General features: G+C 41.8%; 1 protein-coding gene across 2 annotated transcripts in view; it reads right to left on the bottom strand.

Annotated features, from left to right (window-relative positions):
* Positions 1-1,298: 1,298 nt before the first annotated feature.
* Positions 1,299-23,744, bottom strand: part of IGFBP3 (insulin like growth factor binding protein 3) — a 36,884-nt gene continuing 14,438 nt past the window's right edge. Inside the window, exons 3-4 of one of the 2 annotated variants that reach the window (XM_083468894.1) lie at positions 23,204-23,323; positions 1,299-2,080 (exon numbers count right to left, since the gene is read on the bottom strand). In XM_083468894.1, the coding sequence (XP_083325020.1) occupies positions 1,955-2,080; positions 23,204-23,323 (246 nt within the window). In that variant the 3' untranslated portion in view covers positions 1,299-1,954. The remainder of the gene's footprint in view (positions 2,081-23,203; positions 23,324-23,744) is intronic. The other variant, XM_083468893.1, reaches the window with a different exon arrangement.

The raw sequence follows: 23,744 nt of genomic DNA, 5'->3' as shown, positions 1-23,744 counted from the left end.
GCATTGAGGAGTTCAGCCCTTTCTGTGTCCCCTGTTTGCATTTCACCATCTTCTCCTCTGAGTGACCCCACTGTTTCTTTGTTTTTCCTTTTGCTACGGACATACCCATAAAAGCCTTTTTTGTTGCTTTTAACCTCTCTAGCAAGCCTGAGTTCATTCTGTGCTTTAGCTTTTCTGACTTTGTGTCTACATGTGCCGGCTATTTGTTTGAATTCCTCTTTGGTGGTTTCCCCCCTTTTCCATTTTTTGTACACATCCTTTTTGAATCTTAACTCAGTTAAAAGTTCTTTAGATAGCCACCCTGGCTTCTTTAGGCACCTTCCATGTTTCCGTCTCATTGGTATTGCCTGACGTTGTGCTTTTACTATCTCCCTCTTAACAAACTCCCAGCCATCATGAACTCCCTTTCCTTTTAGTATTACTGTCCATGGGATCTCACCCAGCACTTCCCTAAGTTTTATGAAGTCGGCTTTCTTAAAGTCAAGAAATTGAGTCCTAGTATGCTTGGCTGCTCCTTTCCGCTGTATAGTAAACTTCAGAAGAGCATGATCACTCGTGCCTAATGATCCTTCCACTTCTACCCCACTAACCAGGTCATCAACATTGGTTAGGACCAGATCTAAAATGGCTGTTCCTCTTGTTGCTTCTCCCACTTTCTGGACAATGAAGTTGTCTGCAGGGCCAGTGAGGAATCTGTTTGACCTTATGCTCTTGGCTGAGTTTGACATCCAACAAATATCTGGGTAATTGAAGTCCCCCATTACTACTATCTCCCTTCTTTTTGCATGCTTGGCCATCTGTTCCAGGAAGGCATCATCTATGTCCTCCTTTTCCAATCCGCCTAGTTAATGACTTAATCAATCTTATAAACACTTTGGATAGAGCTGATCAGACTAGCTCAGATAAGGTTAATTTAGGAGTGAACACCTTTCCTGAACTGTAGTTAGACATATAGAGCACTTAATACAAAATAATATTCTTAGTATGGCAAATATAACTCTCATCTTAAAATAAGCTTCCCTGCTTGCTTTTCAAAACCCCTGCCATTTTTTGCTCCATGGACTTATGACATATCGAAAGGGTGAATACTACACTTATCTTGGAGATATAGATGCAGGCTTTGGAAAGTATTCTGGGGAAGAGAATTTGAAAGCATATGCTATAATGATTGTATAACATTTATGTTATATTTAAATAGTTTATTTAAAAAACAATTATATTAAATACAGACTAACAGAATATTCATAATACAGTATATTTTACAGAAAAAATAGCCAAGTAGAAACATGTTTCTTTAAAAAAAAAGTTCTTTGAGCTTTCTTTTTAATAAAATATTTTACCCGTGAAGATAAAAGTTTCTCGGCAGACCTGTATAAAGACAAAATAAAAATGCTTTTACTTTGAAACCTTGGGTGTGATCCACTCCACACTATATTACTTATAAGTAATTTCACTGGAATAAAAATGAGCTCATGCTTAACTCCCCAACTGAAATCCAGGCAACTTAAAAAGTGCATAGCTTGGATTGGGTCTTATCCAGTATGTTTAATATCTTTACAGTCTATAAATTCTTCAACACAGAAGGAGAGTTATCTTTCGGGATCAAATTGGTCACAGGCTGTTAATTAAAAAAACACAAAAAAACACAAAGTCAGTGGAGACTCCCTGAATCCATTCTGAAGTGCCTTTTAGCCCTTTAAAATTTTTCTGGGTATCCATAGTGCAGATTTAGTTGGGATTTTAGAACTCCTTGTGTGGCAAGATGGAAAGCCAGAAGTGTGTCAGTGGCAGGTTGCAGCTGCAGAGACCACAGAGACTGACTCCCTGCAGTATAAGAAGGGACAAAACTCTGAGCTCCCAAGTCTAGCGCAGTCTATGCTGCAGCCCAGTCATTCCAAGGCTTCTGATAGTTAAAATGCCACACGCAGATTCCACAGAAGGTGGTGGATATCCATCATTTGCTTTCTAGATTGTAGCAATGGACATCTCCTTTCCCCTTCCCATCATATCCAGGGAGTCGCTGCCCATATTTATCCACACACCAGCAGTATCCTCTTTTTCGGCCTCTGGATGGACGACACTGCAAGACAAAAGATGAGATTTGATTAGTGGCAACAATCAAGCCAAATGTTTTTGGTGGCATTATGCCTGACGTATAGCATGGAAGGCAGATTGAGAGTACATGGATCAAAACTGTAGGAGAGAAACAGCAGTGACCTTACTGTGGGAGTCTGCCATAGATCGCCAAGCCAGACTGCAGACTTGGATGATGCCTTCCGAGAGCAGATTACCAAACATTCAAAAAGGAGATATATAGTAGTCATGGGAGGCTTCAACTTCCCTGATCTGTTGAAACTCAAACTCTGCCAAGAATGTAAGGTTCAACAAATTCATCCATTGCCTCACTGACAATTTCATTTCCCAGAAGGTGGAAGAACCAAGAAGTCCTCAACAATGGGGGGGGGGGGACGGGACTGAAAGATGAAGCGGAAGTACCTGGAAACTTGGGAGGAAGTTTCATGATACAGAGGCAAGGGAAAGCTGAGAGTAGTCAGACATGCACTCTGGACTTTAAGGCAGCCAATTTCAAAAAGCTGAAGCAGTTACTGGGTGAGGGGCACCTTGGGCTCCTACCAAAGCTCTGCTTTCCCCCAGTTCAGTTAACCCACACACAAAAACCTTGAAAAACTCTTTGGTGTTTTCCCTAAGTCAGAAAAATGTGCATGCATCTGGAGGGCATCAGCAATACCTAACTACTTCCAGCACTCTTTCAATGTTTTGCCTGCCTTCACGCTTAAGCATAGCTGTCAGCTTTTCCATTTTCTTGCGAGGAATCCTATTTGGAATAAGGGAATTTCCCTTTAAAAAAGGAAAATGTTGGCAGCTATGCTCTTAAGACTTGTCCCACTTGCAAAATCTGCTCATAAAGCAGGGTGTATAGAGAACTGTTAGTGGTGTGCTGGCATAAACACATTTCCCATAAGAGGAGCCATATATCTGGGCACCTTAATGATGAAGGCACAATTCAGACAAGTCTATGCACTTTTAAATCCCACTGATCTCTGTAGGTTTGTGATAGTCATCAATGCTCCATTTGAATTCAGCAAAACTTAAATGTGTTATAACATTGGGTGCATATTGCCCTGAGGACATTGCATGAGGATGAAGGATCCCTGGGGACACAGGCACAGTCATGCATTTTAAGACTGGGTTGTAGGGTTTGAATCCTCAAGCCCAAAGGAAGTCAGAGAATTTCTCCTGAGCTTGTGGTTTGAGACTCAAAGCCTGTGTTGTACATTGTCATCTTATCAGCGCTGCCAGTGCTGGGAAGGAGTGGAATTTTGATGAGCCACATAGAAGGCATACAATCAAAGTTTACTTCCAATGCCAAATGACTGTTAAGGTTCTAATTATCGCACCATAAAAGCTATTCATAGCAGCCCCAAAATGTGAAGAAGCCTTATAAATCACATCAGTGTGTAACATTACACACTGCAGCTGTCCACCACCCTGGAGCTGCATCAACCTTTAATGAGTCTATGGTAACCTCATGAGTAAGGGAGTTGCATATGAACCCTTTATTTGGGAAAGAAAGGCACTCAATTTTTTTACAGGCCACAAAGGGAGCACATGCCTGGCCAAGACACTGTGGCAACAGAAGCCACTCTAGTTGCATCTGCTTGCTAGAGGAATTCCAGGCTTGCAGCTGACATTTATGAGCAGATACATAATCCCCTGCAACTGAGTTATCACTTCATATTGAAGGCCTACATGCCTCTTTCCTAATATACAGGGCTGTCTTTGTAAATAAATAAAAAGAATTTCTAGAGAAAGCATTATTCCCTGATTTATCCAAACAGCAAAAGCAGAGGTTTGCTCAGAAATAATAATTTAGTAAAGATGGTGGGCAAGAAAGACTAGTTTCCTGAACTCCCCTTTACAAGTTAAAAATAGCAAAGGTTATGTTTGGAGCACACATATTAGGAAGCATCTCAGGTGGGGATAGAAAGCTCTCTCTTTAATATCTGTGAACTCTGTCATATCATGTGTTGCTTGGCAAACCTCCTTCTGCCATATTGTAGAAGTTGTTGTCCACATGTTAACTGATTATTATTATTATCATTATTACTGTTTTATTTATACCCTGCCCATCTGGCTGTGTTGAATGTTGATAAGGTTTTATGGCATAGGATTCAGAGAGCACCTTACTGCCAAAAAAATGTTTTTTTTAGCATTGACATAGTTAGTTTGTTCAGGAGCGTTATATTTAGAGAGCGTGGCATGAATTTTGCCAGTCTTCACCTGGGAACACAGGAAGCTGCATTAGATGAAGTTAGACCACTGGTCCCCCTTATTCCACAATGGGGAATGCTGACGGACTCTGACAGCCCTGCCTAGAAACCCCCAGCCTAAAGTGGGCATCTTCAGCCTGCGCTACCTGCCCTCTGGCAGACACGTTGCACTAGAAGGAAGGTGCCCTTGAGGGAACAGAAGCCACAGGACCTAACAATCCTCTCTCTCTTTCTCTTCTAAAGAAAACAAAAAGGAAGGAAATAATGGATTATCTAGGACAAAATTATTCTTTTAGGCAACTTTAATGGAGTTACGCAACCGGATTAGGACAGAAGAAAAAAAAAACATAGCAAACGAAATAAATTACCAAACACTTTCTTCCAATTAATAGATTTAATTTGTCTGAATGATGCATGGAAGTTTAAACACCCAATGGTGTTCACCCACTTTTCTGATCCTAACAACTCAGCAGGAAGAACTGATGGAATCTGGATTACTAAGAACATGTTGAGTGAAGTCAAAAAAGCTGAAATTCATCCCAGAACCATCCCAGATCACAGTTTGGTGGAAATTTTGTTAAAAGGAAAAGAGAGGAAATTAAGAAGGTGGCGCATGAATGAAAGCTTATTAAAAGATGAAAAGATTTTACAGAAAGCCAAGCAAACATCAAAAGAGTATTTTGAAATGAATTTAAGGAACCGATCAAGGAACCAATGTGAAAATTGTCTGGGAAGCAAGCAAAGCAGTGTTTAGGGGTTTTTTCATCCAACAGAATGCATACAAAAGAAAAATGAAGGGAAAAAACCTGAAGTATGGGAGAAACTGAAGAAAAAAGAAAGAGAATTATTTAAGCATCGAGATGATGAAAACATCAAACAAAATATCTGAAATGTAATGAAACTGAAGGTACTTTCTACCACCTTTGGTGGACGTGCCCGAAGATTAAGGCGTTCTGAGAAATGATATATAATGAAATGAAAAGGTACTTAAATGTACTTTCCCAAAGAAACCAGAAGCCTTTCTCTTGGGCATGGTCGGCCAATTGGTGTTAAAGAAAGATAGGACTTTTTTCATGTATGCTACTACAGCAGCAAGAATTCTCATCGCAAAGTATTGGAAGACACAGGATCTACCCACTCTGGAAGAATGGCAGATGAAGGTGATAGACTATATGGGACTGGCTGAAATGACTGGCAGAATCCGAGACCAAGGGAAAGAGACGGCGGAAGAAGATTGGAAGAAATTCAAAATTTATCTCAAGAAATATTGTAAAATTAATGAGTGTTAAAATGTTGAGGTTATAGAAAAAGGGGGGTTACAGCTGTAAAAGATCAAGTAAAAGAGAAGAACAAGGGAAAATTAGATTAATGTAAGGGGGAGGATTTGCTGAAATGAATTTGGAAATAGGGATGCAGAAAGGGGAGGTACGGGGAAGTCGGTGAAGTAAGTTTTACGAAAAGAAAAGATCTGAAATTATACTTGTGTGTTTATGTGTTTGTTTGTATTGAATTGTATGTGTTTTTATAAATGTTGAAAAACCAATAAAAATTCATTAAAAAAAAGAAAACATCAAACAAAATATCACAATTCTTCAAACCCAATTCTCAATGCTGATAAATGAAGAGCTAGAATGGAAAATTAAATGGTTGAATCACAAACATTTCAAATTTGGGAATAAGTCTGGAAAACGTTTGGTTTGGCAGCTAGATAATAATCAACAAAATCAAAATAAAAGACAAATGGACAGATGACCAAAATGAAATTAATAATAAATTTGTTAAATATTATAAAGAATTATACAAAGAAGGTCCAGAAGGAATAGATAAAATTAAAAATTACCTAGAAGAAAGCAAATTATCATTGATCCCAGAGGATAAAATTACTTCATTGAATTCACCAATCATGTCCCTAGAGGTTCAACAAGCAATACAAAGATCAAAAATAGGGGAAACTCCTGGCCCAGATAGGCTCCCAGCAATTTATTATAAAAAAATGGAAGAAATTTTATTCCTTCCCCTAAAATATTTAATGAATGATATATTGATGAATGGAACTCTCCCAAACACATGGAAGAAAGTTAAAGGTAAAGCTAAAGGGACCCCTGACCATTAGGTCCAGTTGTGACCGACTCTGGGGTTGCGGCACTCATCTCACTTTTTTGGCCGAGGGAGCCAGCGTACAGCTTCCAGGTCATGTGGCCAGCATGACTAAGCCGCTTCTGGCGAACCAGAGCAGCACACAGAAACGCCGTTTACCTTCCCGCCGGAGCGGTACCTATTGATCTAATTGCACTTTGACGTGCTTTTGAACTGCTAGGTTGGCAGGAGCTCGGACCGAGCAATGGGAGCTCACCCCATCGCAGGGATTCGAACCGCCGACCTTCTGATCGGCAAGTCCTAGGCTCTGTGGTTTAACCCACAGACCACCCTGGAAGAAAGTTACATTATGCTTATCCCAAAACAAGTTGATTTAACAAACATAGCTAATTATAGACCAATCATATTGCGCTTCTAAACAATGACTACAAAATGTTTGCAGACGTCTTAACCTCCAGGGTCAAAACAATTCTCCAAGAATTGATACATAGAGATCAGACTGGATTTCTACCTGGACGTCACATGCAGTGTTATTCATGTGTTGGAATACTTGGACTTTAAAATAGATAAACCTGCTGTGATTATGTTAGTTGATGCTGAAAAAGTGTTTGATAATATCTCGTGGAAATTCATGAAAGAATTATTGAAAGAAATGAGGTTTGGAGAATTTTTTTGTAGAGGAATAAGTGCTATATATGCTGAACAGTGTGCTAAAATAATCATTAATGGCAATATCATGAAGGAATGCCAAATTAACAAAGGTACATGCCAAGGCTGCCCTTTATCTCCTCTAATATTTATTTTGGTATTGGAAATCTTTAAAAAAAAAGAAGTCAAATTAAAGGGATAACCTTAGGGAACCAGGCTTATAAAATAAAGGCTTTCACCGATGACTTGCTCATAATGACAGAAAATTCAAAAGAGAGTCTATCAAAAATAATTGAAATAATACAAAAATTTGGTGAAGTAGCAGGCTTTAAATTGAACAAAACAAAAACAAAATTATTGGTTAAAAATACATCAGTTCAAGAAAAAGAAGAATTGGAAAAAACATTTGGCCTGAAAATTTGCCAAAAAGCAAAGTGCCTGGGTATTTGGCTAACCCCAAAGAAGAGCAACCTGTTTCAGGATAATTATGTAAAAACTTGGGAGGAGATCAAAAGAAACTTGGATATTTGGACTCAAGTTATCTTTTACAGGAAGAATTTCAGTTATAAAAGTGAGTGTACTATCTAAATTACTTTTTCTATTTCAATCGATTCCTGTGCTAGGTGGGACGGGCTGCCTCAAGGAATGGGAAATATCTATTTCAAGGTTCATCTGGCAGGGGAAGAGGCCCAGAATCAAATATCAGATTTTAATTGACATTAAAGACATTAAAGCCTTTCCCTGCCAGATTTAAGATTGTATTACGAGGCGGACTGTCTTACGTGGCTAAAAGAATGGTGTACACTCAAAAATCCAGAACTGCTTGATTTAGAGGGATACAACAATAGGTACAGCTGGCACGCATACCTAGCATACAAGAAAGTAAAAGTACACCAAAACTTCCCGAATCACATTATTAGGAAATCACTGTACAAGATCTGGGAAAAATATAAAGATCTCTTAGAACTTAAAAGTGCCTTGGTGGATATCTCCAACTGAGGTACTAGCGGTAAAAAGAAAAAATACAGAGGGAAATTGGCCGACATACCAAGTCCTATTGAAAGAAGAGGAGAACCAGTTAAAGTTGAAGAAATTTGAAGAAGTGAGAGAATACATTGCTGACTGGTTCCAATATTTCCAATTATTTGAGAGATTTAAAGTTGACAAAGGAAAAGGCTTCACTCTAGAAAACTCAAGATTTGAAATACATTTAATCAAGACCAAAACCAAAGTTCTCTTGAAAACATGCCGACTCCTCCTTGACTGGGAAGTCAAGGAGAATTAGGTTAAACCAACTATGATTAGATGATATCAAAACATCCCTAGAAACAAGAGATTCTGCAGATGCTCTATGAATGTCCCGGACACTGTAGAGCATATTCTCTTTCATTGCCCATTGTACAGTACGCTCCGTCAACGCATGCTGTCCCCTCTTTTGGGTGGTCTGGAACCCCAGCAAGGTGAATGTGTGGGATTCTGCCTATCTGACGTTGACCAAAGGATAACGGCGGGGGTAGCCGAGTTTTTGGCTGCAGTCCTCCAAGGAGCAGGTTAACAAGGAAAACCACTGATTCTATATGTATATATATATATATGTTTGTAGCCAACTGCTGCCTTTTTATATATACTTCAAGGCTTTTACATGTTATTTTCCTTTTTACGGTTTTTATTTGTATAATGCCTAATAAAGGTTTGATTTCAACAACTATGATTAGATGGGCCCAAGATTTTGGCCACAATATAGAGATACCACAAGGGAAAACCTCCAAAAGATGTTCTATCGCTGGCATTTGACACCTTGCAAACTAGCTAAGATGTATAAAAACCTTGCAAACAATTGCTGGAGATGTGGAGAGCCTGATGGAACTACATTGCATTATGTGGTGGACATGCAAAAAGATTAAACCATTCTGGAATGATATTTATCTTGAACTTAAAAGAATATTGAAAGTGAATATCCCGAAAAAACCAGAATCATTTTTACTGGGCATTACTGGTTTGGAAATTCCAAAAAAGATATAATAATAATAATAATAATAATAATAATAATAATAATAATAATAATAATATTTATACTCCGCCCTCCCCAGCCCAGCCCAGGCTCAGGGCAGCTAACACTGAATATAAATACAGTAAAAATATATATATAAAAAAAATCCACTTGATTAAAGTATAAGTTAGAAAAAGGAAAATCTTTTTGTATGCTGCCACAGCTGCGAGGGTTATAATATCTACACCTTGGAAAAGTGGATACATGCCCACCAGATTTGATTGGACATTGAAACTGACAGAATATGTGAAATTAGATTATTTATCAGAAAGAATTAAATATAAATCCAAGCAGGAGTTTGTTTCAAATTGGAAATGTTTTAAGGAATATTTAAAAAGTAGTTGCTCCAATCTGAAAACGGTAGTGGTCTTTGAGTAATTTCTGTAGATAATAAATATCAAAAGGAAAACACATAGAAATGGTAATATCTTAAATAATAAGAAAATAGATAAATATAGGCAATAAGTTTACTAGCACAAAATGGAAAGGGACGGGAAGTCATTTATTTATGAATAATATGATTTTAAAAATTGCATCTTTCCTTCTTTTTATGCGTGTGTATGTAACATTTGATGATTTAGGGTTGGTAATAATGATGAATATAAATATACTTTGGAAACAGATGTAAAGTTATGATGTAAAGATACAATTGTGAGCAATAAAGCAGAAAAGATTTTTTAAAATTAAAGATATAAAAATGAAGAAAACAAAAAGGTGTTCGCAAAGAAGGATTATCTTAAGAAAAAGAAAACCTATCCATCACCAAGGACTATGGCTTCCGCCAAGCCCACCATGATGGTCTTTGAGAGCCAGGTGAGATGTTCCAGTTTTTGCATGTCTCCTATTGGCCCTCTACAGGTGCAAAGGAATCTGAAGCCGAGTGTCTGCTCAGAGCCTCCTTTTCTTCCTTCACAGATGTCAGTCACACTTTCAGCGCTGACAGTCAAGGGGTAGGTAAACCAACCATTTCGCCAGTTGTATTACGGTGCCTGGGAAGAAGAAGGAGGTAGCCGCCTCTTGCTCAGGGGCCCTGCTAGGTGCTTAAAGGACTCGGGATGGAGGTTCGTGACACAAATTTGCACAGCCTAATTTATCTGTAGAGATACCTCTAGGCAAGGCACTTTAAGCCAAGTGACTACATGTACTTTTTTTTAAAAAGGGAAGGAAAAGGTCCACACAGAAATCCAATGAGGCCACAGCTGGAGCATAGTGAGGAAAGTCCCTGGGTGTCTCCTAGCAACTGAATGACAAGGAGACCAAACTAACTGATGCTTTTAAAAATATGCTGATGTCCCAAATTAGTGATGCATTTCACAAATGAGACCAGCTTCCCTGCAGAGACTGCTGCCCTGCCCCCCCCCCCCTGTTGTGAGGCAAGACTGCAGCATCATCCACATGAACTATGACAACTGCAAGAAGTCCTGAAGATAGTCACAAAACAAGAGGTTTATTTGCATGCTGAACTCTTTGGGCTATTTCACCCCTACTTTCTGCTAGGTCTCTAATCCCTCAGCAATGACAGTTTGGGAACAGCGGGTGCCTCTTTCACTTCTCTGGCTGCAGCCTCCTGCCATGGAGCCAGCATTACCCACAACCTTCCAGGGTTTGTGTTCATCAAAAAGCTGCACATTGTGCTGGGCAGACTCCTCTCCCTCCCAAATGTTTGCTTTATCCATGTTTATATCATTACAGTATATGAACTAACACAGCTTTATTCTAGCAGAAAAATAAAGGGTGTATTCTCTTAGACCCTCAGACAGGAAAAGCAAACATCATGCCACATGCTAGAATAGCACAATGCTGGCTGTCCTACAGAGAGATTCTCAAGGGGTTGGTCGGCTGGCACTCTGTGCATGCAACAATCCTATGTGCTGAAATGGAGCCCTGCCCTAGAACAAGAGGAAAACCTGTGGCAGAGTTAACAATTGGCTGAGTGCCGGTGGGGAGAAGATGTCACCACTTTTCTTCATTTGTCCCTTTGCTACATAGGTGAATTTTGGATCAAGTGGGTTTAAATACAACTTCTTCAATAACTGTTGTCATTTGTGAGTGTTTTGTGAGGGGAGTGTGGGAGCAACTGATGGACCATAGTGGATCACTGGCATGCAAAGCCACTACATGGCACCAAAATAAGGACAGGGGCATTGTCAGGGTGGGACAGAGCACAGAAGAAACCACTTGCGTACATCAGCTCAAGAGGCTTTCTGCAATCTTCCAGCCAGCTACATATAATCACAATATTATGTTGCTGTGGATGTGCATCTCATAGGGCAACACAGCAGGAAGGAAACTATGTGAGCCTGTTCTTCTGCCACCAGAGAATGAGTAGCTAGGGCAGAGGGTTAGGGCAGAGAGTGTCTAAAGCAAGCAAGATTAACAAGTATTCATTGCTTGAATACTTAAATTTTCTGCAGATTCACCAACAAAGAATCACAAAACTGTAGAGCTGGAAGGGACCCCTGCAATGCAAGAATCTCCACTGAGGCATCCCTGACAGATGGCCATCCAACCTCTGCTAAAAACCTCCAAGGAAGGAGAGTTTGCAACCTCCCAAGGGAGACCTTTCCACTGCAAAACAGCTCTTCCTCTCAGAAAGTTCTTCCTGATGTTTAGTCGGAATCTCCTCTCTTTCAGAGTCTCCTCAAACTGCAACGGTGCCTCTTGCTCGCCTGGGAGATGTGCCTATAGAAACCTCTGACTGCTGTGTGGCTGCTCTGAAGGCCAATGTCCTGCTGCTCACACTCCAAGCTCAAGTGGCGACCGACTCCAGGGGTTACTTCCCTTGGAATGTAGCTCAGCGGAGCCAGTGGTGTCTTTAGGGTATGTGGTTTTCTTTGCACCTTTTTAGCACTTCAGTGGGTCTTGCTTCTCCATTAGATTTCTAGGGAAGCCCCCAATTCAGCTTTGCGTCCAGCACAGAGCAAGTCATGTCCCTTGGTCTTTGACTTCCAGCATTAACCAAAACTCCTTGACTCATTGCTCCCCATCCTAGAGGGACCTGGCATCTAGCCAGGTGAAGGGTGGGCAGGTGAGGAAATGCCTACCTCCTTCTGGGAGAGCAGCATCCCTTCGTTGCCACGACGGCCACATGGCTCACTCTGGGAGATGCTGATGAGAACACTGAAGGGGCCAAGCAAGGCCAGTCAATGCCTTATAAAGAAGCCAGCCAACTGGTTCAGTATGTTCCCCTCGCACAGATTCTCACAATCCTACATTCACAGGCTCCCTGGTCTGGAAGGGACCCCTAAGCCTGTAACAATATAATTCAACTTCCTGCACACAGGAAACTAGCATGTCAGGGAGAAGGGTTCTACCTTAGCCCTCGACCTGACAGGTTTTGTCATGTGAAGTGTTGGCGGGAGATGAAGGAATGTAAGCATACAAATCCCTACTTGCAGTCTGAAGTGGGACATCCCAGGAACAGGCTGAGCAAGAACAAAGCCTTCTAAGCTGGTTTGCTTTACATGCTGCATCATTTTCCTAACTGCCGCTTTTCTCCCACAGCTCCCCTTTTGAAATGTTTTTCTACCCCCAACTTTGGCAGAGCTACAGATGTACACTCCCTCCTGACATGAAGCAACACACAGTACACCGCTTGCTCCAGAGGAATTATGGACTGAAATTGGGGGGAGGGGATGGCCAAGCTGGCAGTGGAGAGGACTGTGCAAAAAAAAGTTTAAATGCTCTGTGCCTGACAGGACAGAGCCCCAAGGGGACATCTGAACATATCCATAGTGCTGGAGTGCAAACAGTCCTCCTGGAGCAGCACAGCTGCTGGAATTTCAATGCCCACCCCCACCCCTGCCCACCCCCTGGAATAAATTCAAGGTTCAAACTAGTAAGGAGTGAGGCATCAGCTGCTGCTGCTGCTGCATGGAGCCTGCGTCTGAAGTTACTGCAAACGATAGCTGTGAGAGACAGCGAGACCAATTTCCAGGAATGTGTACTCAGTTATTGTTCTTGGTAATAAATCAGGCAACAGCCCAAAGTGGCAAAAGCTATGCTTACTGCTGATTAATTTGATCAACTTTTCTTAATTTATTATGCCTTGGTTGTGGCAGTGGGCAAAAAGATTGTTAATAATGCTGTTATCTTTTAGGAGGTTGTATTTTAGAGGGTGAGAAGTGTAGACAGCATAGAGGCCAGGACTACCATCTGATATATATGCACTTTAAACACACTGAATTCACTTCTGAGTAGACACAGATGAACTTACTGCTTCTTAAAAGAAACATGCATAGGATTGCACTGTAAAGAGTGTATCTGCCTCTTTTTGAAAGGACTTTCCCTGGAAAAATATGTTTTGCAATGCAACAATTGTCACCCTGATCTCCATTGTCACAATTGTCACCCTGATCTCCTGATCTGCAACAATTGTCACTCAGATCTCCTGAGCTTGCAGGGCAGCAGCTGAAGGAGGAGCAAAAGGGTTTTCTTGTGTGTGTGTTTCTTTGTGGCTGATTAGCTGCTCTCCCTGTGCAAAGGTCAGAGGGGGCAGGGTTTCTGTTGAGTCAGGTGATTAGCTGTGGGAGGCGCTCCTGGCGGCACGCACAGTTTAATCCATCTTTTAGATTTAGGGGAGCTAGTCTCAAACGTTTGTTGGGGGAGACCTAGTTTTTTTTGGGGGGTATTTGTCCTGTCTTCACGCTTTTTAAGATGGAGGACCACTGTAGCCACCCCCAACGACACGTTCTCAAGATGGAGGGTGGAGGAACAGCTGCAGTCGCCTGCGGTTCCTGCACAATGTTTGCCATCTTGCCAAAGGTTGCCGGCAGCTTTACCTGCAGCAACTGTATGTTGATTGCCCTCTTAGAAGACAAAGTCCAGCAACTGGAGGAATGTGTAGCTACGCTCCAAAGAATTAGAGAGCTGGAGCTCTTCTTGGAAGCAACAGAGAACACCGTCTCCACCAAGGAGGAGACAGGGGACACCCATGAGAAGGAGGCTAGTTCACCAACACAGGTGCCAGATATATGGAGAAACGTGACTCAAAGAAGTAGGAGGCCCAGGGTTCGCTCTGATTGTTTAGAAATACACAATCACTTTGAAGTCCTCTCCCCTAGAATGGAAGGCGAAGAACAGACTCCATTTGAGGATCTCTCCCTCATTACAGTCGATCAGGTATATGAAGACGAGCAGCAAAGTCAGTCCTCAGGGAATGTGCAGGCGACCTTGGAACGGACAGCTCACGGAAGAACCCCGACCAAACCTAAGAGGAGGCGTGTAGTGGTGATAGGGGATTCCCTACTGAGGGGAACAGAAGCAGTGATCTGTGCGCCTGACAAGATGTCTCGGGAAGTGTGCTGTCTCCCCGGGGCTAAGATCCAAGATGTAACTGAACGACTGCAAGGAATCATAAAACCCACTGACAAATACCCCTTCCTCTTGGTTCACGTGGGAACCAATGACACTGCAAGCAATAGCCTCCAGAAGATCAAAAGAGACTACGAGGCTCTGGGCAGGAAATCGAAGCAATTAAATGCACAAATTGTCATCTCATCTGCCCTCCCAGTTGAACGACGTGGCCCAGGGAGAGAGGGAAAAATAGTGGAAGTGAACAGCTGGCTTCGCAAATGGTGTAAACAGGAACGGTTTGGATTCTTAGATCACGGACTGCAGTTTCTTGAAGATGGACTTCTGGCAAGCGATGGGCTGCACCTCACAACGGTTGGGAGGAATGTTTTTGCCAAAAATCTCAGAAACCTCATCAGGAGGGCTTTAAACTGACTAATGTGGGGGAGGGAGACAGTGCTCCTGAAGGTAGGAGTCTATCAATTGATGAAGATGATCATCCAAATGTCATAGACCAAATGGAGCAAACAGCACGCAGACCTAGTGGTGGGAGGAAAAAATCCTTAAATAAGAGACACGGGGGAATGATTAATGGACTTCAATGTCTGTACACTAATGCGCAAAGCATGGGAAATAAACAAGATGAGCTTGAGCTCTTGGTACAGCAAACTAAATATGACGTAATAGGCATCACTGAAACCTGGTGGGATAAGTCCCACAATTGGAATGTAATAATGGAGGGATACAATCTATTTAAGAGAAACAGACCAGACAAAAAAGGAGGAGGAGTGGCGTTATATGTCAGGGATGTGTATACCTGTGAAGAGATCCAAGATTTAGAACCTCAAAGCCAAAGTGAGAGCATTTGGGTCAAAATTAAGGGAGAGAAGAATAACAGAGACCTCATTGTGGGACTTTACTATAGATTCTTGTAAAGAAGCTGGTAAAATGCGGTCTTGACTATGCTACCACTCAGTGGATTTGTAACTGGCTGACTGACCGAACCCAAACTGGCTGACTGACCGACTGACGGTACCATCAATGGTTCCTCTTCATCCTGGAGAAGAGTGACTAGTGGGGTGCCACAGGGTTCTGTCTTGGGCCCGGTCTTATTCAACATCTTTATCAACAACTTGGATGATGGACTCAAGGGGATCCTGATCAAATTTGCAGATGACACCAAACTGAGAGGGGTGGCTAACACCCCAGAGGACAGGATCACACTTCAAAACGACCTTGACAGATTAAAGAACTGGGCCAAAACAAACAAGATGAACTTTAACAGGGAGAAATGTAAAGTATTGCACTTGGGCAAAAAAAATGAGAGGCACAAATACAAGATGGGTGACACCTGGCTTGAGAGAAGTACATTGAAAAGGATCTAGGAGTCTTGGTTGACCACAAACTTGACATGAGCCAACAGCGTGGCGAGGCAGCTAAAAAAGCCAATGCAATTCTGGGCTGCATCAATAGGAGTATAGCATCTAGATCAAGGGAAGTAATAGTGCCACTGTATTCTGCTCTGGTCAGACCTCACCTGGAGTACTGTGTCCAGTTCTGGGCACCACAGTTCAAGAAGGACACTGACAAACTGGAACGTGTCCAGAGGAGGGCAACCAAAATGGTCAAAGGCCTGGAAACGATGCCTTATGAGGAACGGCTAAGGGAGCTGGGCATGTTTAGCCTGGAGAAGAGGAGGTTCAGGGGAGATATGATAGCCATGTTCAAATATATAAAAGGATGTCACATAGAGGAGGGAGAAAGGTTGTTTTCTGCTGCTCCAGAGAAGCGGACACGGAGCAATGGATCCAAACTACAAGAAAGAAGATTCCACCTAAACATTAGGAAGAACTTCCTGACAGTAAGAGCTGTTTGACAGTGGAATTTGCTGCCAAGGAGTGTGGTGGAGTCTCCTGCTTTGGAGGTCTTTAAGCAGAGGCTTGACAACCATATGTCAGGAGTGCTCTGATGGTGTTTCCTGCTTGGCAGGGGGTTGGACTCGATGGCCCTTGTGGTCTATTCCAACTCTATGATTCTATGATTCATTCTATGATTCATTCTCTGCCTTGCTTTCCAGTCTCCTGCCCATGCTTTAAGGGGACGAGGGAAGGTAGATGGGTGTCACCTTCCTGGGTGTCAGTCAGTCACCTTCCTGGGTGTCAGTCAGTCACCTTCCTGGGTGTCAGTCAGTCAGTCAGCTCCTGGGCACCTGGGGCTCCTACTGCATATGGACACAGCTCGTACCCCATGAGCTTTACCATCAACAGGTAACTGCATGCCTGCATAGTGTTAAGTTGTTGTATCTGGCCACCAATCCAGAAATATTTCTTGGGTGGCTTACAAAGAAGACCAAAGCAATATTAAAAATATAATGTATAAAAATTTAAAAACTATTCTTTAAACAAAAATTTCCTAGCAACCACATAAACTGCATAGTTTACAGCCCAGATTAAAATTATAACAGTCAAATGTTAGTTTAAAATGCAACTAAAAAGGTCTCTGCATGTGAGCTGTGGAAGCTCTTCCGCAGCATCAGTTACCACCTCCCATCCCTTGGCAAAGAATCTGGAGCATCTTCAAGTTCACTTGCATGTGGCTTCGAAAGCTCCTTGCCAACCTCTCCAGTCCCCTCTGCCCTGAAGAGAGCGAGCATCTTGCCTATCTAGCAGGAATCCCATCCCCGCTTCTTCATTTCTGGATAAAAAGAAGCTAAATGCACCATTCCAAATTGCTAAAAGCCAGAAAGAAGACCCTGCAAAATGATATCATGACCATTGTAAACAATTAGAAGACAATGTGAACTTTCTGAAAATATGGTTCTAATTTCTTACATCTGGTCCATGGGGTCACAAAGAGTCGGACACGACTAAACGACTAAACAACAACAACAAATTTTTTACAAGGACCAACAAAAATTCACAAAGTAGCACAGACACTTTTGATTTAAAGAAAACTCTTCTTCAGGATGGACGTGAAACAAAAAAAAAGGGAGGGGGGAGAATAAGATGTTTTAAGTGGAAGCCCAGACTTCTCTCCCCAGAGTGATTAAGGCAGATTGCGCCTGGTAATAAAGACTGCTTTCTCAGAAAATCTAAAAGTCAGCAGTTATTACATCCCGTTTCTGGCCCTAATATTGGTCTACTGTAAGAAGATAGCAGAGCTAGGGGAGAACATGGTTACTGTAAAAGGAACAAGATCTAGATTAAGTACTTGAAACCTGAACTACAGCCCCAAATATAAATGGAGGGAAATCCTCAGCTGTTCAAGATAAACTGTAGGGGTAAATATAAAGCAAGTGTTGCCCTCCTTCTACTTGGACAATGAAGAAAAGTGAAATCAAGGCCCCACAAATGCATTTATGCCTTGGATGATTGAAACTGCCTTTAAAGATGTCACACACAGAGAGAAAGTCAATACAGAGCCATATGAGCAACATATGGGGAAGCAGTTCTTTAACATCTGTGTACTCTTTGGAAGGTACAGCAAGTTGGCTGGTCACTTGATGTTGACTTTCTTCATTTCCAACTCCCAAACCACATAAAAGGCCAACTAAAACATACAGAGAATGTTTTACTAATAATATTTTCTAATGAAAGCACAGCAGACATCGCACATTTGCATCATTGCTGCAAAATGGCAACTGGAAGCAAGAGGTGTGGCCTGGGAAACCATTCATGGGAAAGACGGCGGTTCATGTGGCAAAACTATCTTTTAAAATGCAATGCGTCATGCAAAATAGCAAGGAAGCCTCGTGCAATATCAGCTTTAAGCACTTACATTTCTAAAAACAGGAGGTATTAGGAATCACCTGTCATGAAGCCATGCCTCCTAACTTGGAAATCATGATATAAAATTCTCATTCTCTAATGGTTGCCTGACACGTTTCAGAACTGACCTTGACACTGAAAACAGGTTAGGGATTTGGGACATCACTGTGTCACACATCACAAAGTACCATATTTTTCCATCTATAAGATGCCCCCATGTATAAGATGCCCCCTATTTTGGGGGACTCAGATTTAAGAAAATGGGGGGAGATGGCCCCATGTATAAGACACCCCCTAATTTTTGACATTATTTTTTAGGGGAAAGACCTAGTCTGCTGGAGAAGAATAGCTTGACCACAATGGTCCAAGCTTTGGTAACTTCAAGACTGAATTACTGCAACCCTTCAGCTTGGTCCAGAATGCTGCAGCACGACAACAGGGGAACACCTGATACTGGGGATAATGGTTTCACTGATGCACAGGAAACTGAGATCATCCTACAGAAACCTGCAGAAAACCACAAGAAGCTAGCAGTTGGAAGGGAATAACTTGTGCTTTCAGTTGTTTCTATATTAATGCACAGTGTAAAGGAAACAAGCAGGACAAATTTGAGCTCTTAATACAGGATGATGAATATGACCTAATAGGCATTACTGAAATCTGGTATGAGAGTCATGACTGGAATGTAGAAATGTAGAACCACTGGCAGTCATCTTTGAGAATTCCTGGAGAACAGGCGAAGTCCCGGCAGACTGGAGGAGGGCAAATGTTGTCCCTATTTTCAAAAAGGGGAAAAGAGAGGACCCAAATAATTACCGCCCAGTCAGTCTGACATCAATACCAGGGAAGATTCTGGAGCAGATCATTAAGAAAACAGTCTGTGAGCACCTAGAAAGGAATGCTGTGATCACCAATAGTCAGCATGGATTTCTGAAAAATAAGTCATGTCAGACTAACCTGATCTCGTTTTTTGACAGAATTACAAGCCTGGTAGATGAAGGGAACTCAGTGGATATAGCCTACCTTGATTTCAGTAAGGCATTTGACAAGGTGCCTCATGATATTCTTGTAAAGAAGCTGGTAAAATGCGGTCTTGACTATGCTACCACTCAGTGGATTTGTAACTGGCTGACTGACCGAACCCAAAGGGTGCTCATCAATGGTTCCTCTTCATCCTGGAGAAGAGTGACTAGTGGGGTGCCACAGGGTTCTGTCTTGGGCCCAGTCTTATTCAACATCTTTATCAACGACTTGGATGATGGACTCAAGGGCATCCTGATCAAATTTGCAGATGACACCAAACTGGGAGGGGTGGCTAACACCCCAGAGGACAGGATCACACTTCAAAACGACCTTGACAAATTAGAGAACTGGGCCAAAACAAACAAGATGAATTTTAACAGGGAGAAATGTAAAGTATTGCACTTGGGCAAAAAAAAGGAGAGGCACAAATACAAGATGGGTGACACCTGGCTTGAGAGCAGTACATGTGAAAAGGATCTAGGAGTCTTGGTTGACCACAAACTTGACATGAGCCAACAGTGTGACACGGCAGCTAAAAAAGCCAATGCAATTCTGGGCCTCATCAATAGGAGTATAGCATCTAGATCAAGGGAAGTAATAGTGCCACTGTATTCTGCTCTGGTCAGACCTCACCTGGAGTACTGTGTCCAGTTCTGGGCACCACAATTCAAGAAGGACACTGACAAACTGGAACGTGTCCAGAGGAGGGCAACCAAAATGGTCAAAGGCCTGGAAACGATGCCTTATGAGGAACGGCTAAGGGAGCTGGGCATGTTTAGCCTGGAGAAGAGGAGGTTCAGGGGAGATATGATAGCCATGTTCAAATATATAAAAGGATGTCACATAGAGGAGGGAGAAAGGTTGTTTTCTGCTGCTCCAGAGAAGCGGACACGGAGCAATGGATCCAAACTACAAGAAAGAAGATTCCACCTAAACATTAGGAAGAACTTCCTGACAGTAAGAGCTGTTTGACAGTGGAATTTGCTGCCAAGGAGTGTGGTGGAGTCTCCTGCTTTGGAGGTCTTTAAGCAGAGGCTTGACAACCATATGTCAGGAGTGCTCTGATGGTGTTTCCTGCTTGGCAGGGGGTTGGACTCGATGGCCCTTGTGGTCTCTTCCAACTCTATGATTCTATGATTCTATGATTCTATGAGTGGTTTAACCTATTCAAAAAGGATTTACTGAACAGGAAGGAAGGAGTAGCATTATATACAAATGATGTATACAACTTGTGAAGAGATCTATGACTTGGAGCATGGAAGACAGATTGAGAGTATCTGGGTAAAAAACTATAGGAAAGGGAAACAACAGTGACCTTACTGTGTGTGCCTGCCATAGACCTTGAAGCCAGACTGAAAACTTGGACGATGTCTTCCTAGATCAGATAATCAAACATTCAAATAGGAGACATATATTAGTCATGACAGACTTCAGCTGTTCCAATATTTAAAGGGTACTAAATGAGCTTGCGGATATAATCTCAGAGCTTCTGTCTAATATTTGAGAATTCTTGGAGAACAGGTGAGGTCCCTGTGGAATGAAGTTGGGCAAATGTTGTCTCCATCTCCAAATCCGGGGGGGGGGGGGGAGAGACCTAGACTGGTCAGCTTGAGATCAATACCAGGAAAGGGCAGATTATTAAACGAAAGCGCCTACAAAAGGATGCTGTGATTACCAAGACCCAGCATGGGTTTCTCAAAAATAAATCAAGCCACATGAACCTCTTTTCTTTTTTTTTGAAGGAGTTACAAGCTTGATGGATCAGGAGAAGGCAGTGGATGTAGTGTATTTTATTTCAGTAAGGCTTTTGACAAAGTTCCCCATGATGCACTTTCAGAGAAGTTGGTAACGTGAGCTGGAAGAGATAACCATTAGGTGGATTTGCAGCTGGCTGGCAGACCAAACCCAAAGAGTGCTTACTAATGTTTCCTCACCATCCTGGAAAAAAGTGACAAGTGGGGTGCTGAAGGGTTATGTCCTGGGTGCATAGCTGCTCAACATCTTTATAAATGACTTGGATGAAGAAATTGAGAAGGTGCTCATCCAATTTGCAAACGACACCAAACTGGGAGGGGTAGCTAATGCCACAGAAAACAGAATTGAGATTGAAGATACTTTAACAGATTGAACAAAATGAATTTTAATAGAGATAAATTTAAAGTTCTACACTTAGGAAGGAATAACCAGTTGCACAGATATAAGATTGGGGACAACTAGGCTACATCAACAGAAGTCTTGTATCCAGATTGAGGGAAATCACAGTCCTGCTATATTCTGCCTTGATCAGACCACACCTGGAATACTGTCTTCAGTTCTGGGCACCACTATTTAAGAAGGTTATTGGCAAGCTGGAACATGTGCAAAGGAAGGGTCACCAAGATGACCAAGGGTCTAGAAACTAAGTCTTATGAGGAATGGTTAAGGCAGTTGGGTATGTTTAGCCTGGAAGAGAAGACTGAGAGGAGATAGTATAGCCTTTTTCAAATATCTTAAGGGCTATCACATGGAAGAGGGAGCATGCTTGTTTTCTCCTGCTCTGGATAGTTGGATGCAAACCAATGGCTTCAATTTACAAGAAAAGAGATTTCTACTAAACATTTGGGGAAACTTTCTGACAGTAAGAGCTGTTCGGCAGTGGAACAAACTCCCATGAGAGGTGGTAGACTCTCCTTCCTTGGATGTTTGTAAGCAGAGGTTTGATGGCCACCTGTCATGGATGCTTTGGCTGAGATTCCTGCATTGCAGGGGTTGGACTAGATGACCCCCCAATGCGGATTTTATGATTCTGTGATTGCCGACAGAAGTAAAATTCAGTATATTACACTCCTCCTCTAAGATCCTCAATAGCTTCAGTTTGTTATTAGGTCAAATTCAAAGTACAGTGGTACCTTGGGTTACATACGCTTCAGGTTACAGACTCCGCTAACCCAGAAATAGTACCTTGGATTAAGAACTTTGCTTCAGGATGAGAACAGAAATTGTGCAGCAGCGGCGCAGGAGGCCCCATTAACAAAAGTGGTGCTTCAGGTTAAGAACAGTTTCAGGTTAAGAACAGACCTCCAGAACAAATTAAGTTCTTAAACCAAGGTACCACTGTAAAACCCTCAATAGTTTGGTGCCAGTATAAATGAAGGGTAGCTTTACTCTGTGTGCAGTCACTCAAGCACTTCAATCTGCAGAAGTCAAGAGAGCCTCTCTTAACAAATAGGTATGTTAATATGGGACAAAAGGCACCTTCAAGTACTGCAACACAGTTCTGATTAAATGAACATTCTGCACTATCCTAATTCAAGTAAGTGAGGGTCAGCATGCATACAGAGAAAAAAATAGAGGCAAAAGTGCAAAACTGAAAGAGAAAACAAGACACAAAGTCTGCAAGGTGGGCTCTTTGGTGGTGCATGTTTATGTCTGAACTAACCAAGGTGTGGGTAGGTCTGGTGGTCTGCAATTGTCAAGAAAGGTCATAATTTCATGAGGCAGGTGCCCAAAATCCAGACTGCCTGAGATGCCAGCATTACTTAGAAGTAAATGTTCTGAGTGCATATCACTTTCTTGATCACATCACCTAGATTTTGGAAGCAATCCTCAGCAGCATGTAAAGGATACATACATAAAGTTGCTTAGGTTGTTGTCTGTAACATGACCCAACTCAATTTTTCTAGGAACCCTCAAGCAGCTAATTACTATTCAAAGCATTGATCTATTACAGCCATATGCTCATTTTGCTGTCCATCCCCTTCTTTTTCAGAGAGCTGCTTCTTTTTTTCAACGAAAGGTACTGGAAACTAGGGCCAGCGTCAAGCTCATCTGTGACTTGGCAGAGGTTTCTCCAATTTGATCTGCTGTTATTGACATCAATTGCATCTGACAAGAAGCATTGGAGCCATGCCAGCAGGTGCCCCAAACTGCTGTATTTGGTAAAAATGGCATGGGTTGAAGATTAATTATTTGTTGTTCAGTGATATTTTACTGGAATTACTGACTATAACAGATGAAGGAAGGAAAAACATAAATGGCTGAGAAATTTCACTCACCTGTTTTTTCTTGTAGAATCCCTTCTTGTCACAATTTGGAATATGCAATCCTCTCGGGCTTAAGACATTCAGAATCTTTAGGTTGTTTAATGTGTCTTCCATTTCTCTGCGACAAGGACCCTGACAATTATAATGATCGCTTATTTATTCTTACAAGTCAGAAAATCCTTATATGCCAATACTCTTAGCGTTCTATTTGACACTATGGTAAACACTGGTATTAAGTGTTGTATTAAGATGGAGAATGAAATTTTGACTAAAATAGCAAAAGAACACTAAAGGGTTAAGGAAGGACATTTCCTTAGCCCTGGGTGAAGCCTCCAGAGGGGTGTCACTGTGTGTTTTTGACCCGGGTGAAATAAAGCCTAGTTCCACTCCATCTTAGCTGAAGGTTTCTAGAATATTAGAGAGCCAACTTTGTCTTCACATAAAGGCAGCTGGAACTCACACATCTGCCTATCAAGAATTTGGCTGCTTTAACTACTATTTTACACAGCAGATTGTAATTAGGCTTGTGTTAAAAAAAAAATTAAAATGCTCC

The sequence above is a fragment of the Podarcis liolepis genome (assembly GCF_965112155.1).
Source record: "Podarcis liolepis genome assembly, chromosome: 12".
Lineage (NCBI taxonomy): Eukaryota > Metazoa > Chordata > Lepidosauria > Squamata > Lacertidae > Podarcis > Podarcis liolepis.
The sequence above is the reverse complement of the archived record's forward strand: the minus strand, read 5'-3'. Positions and strand labels throughout refer to the sequence as shown.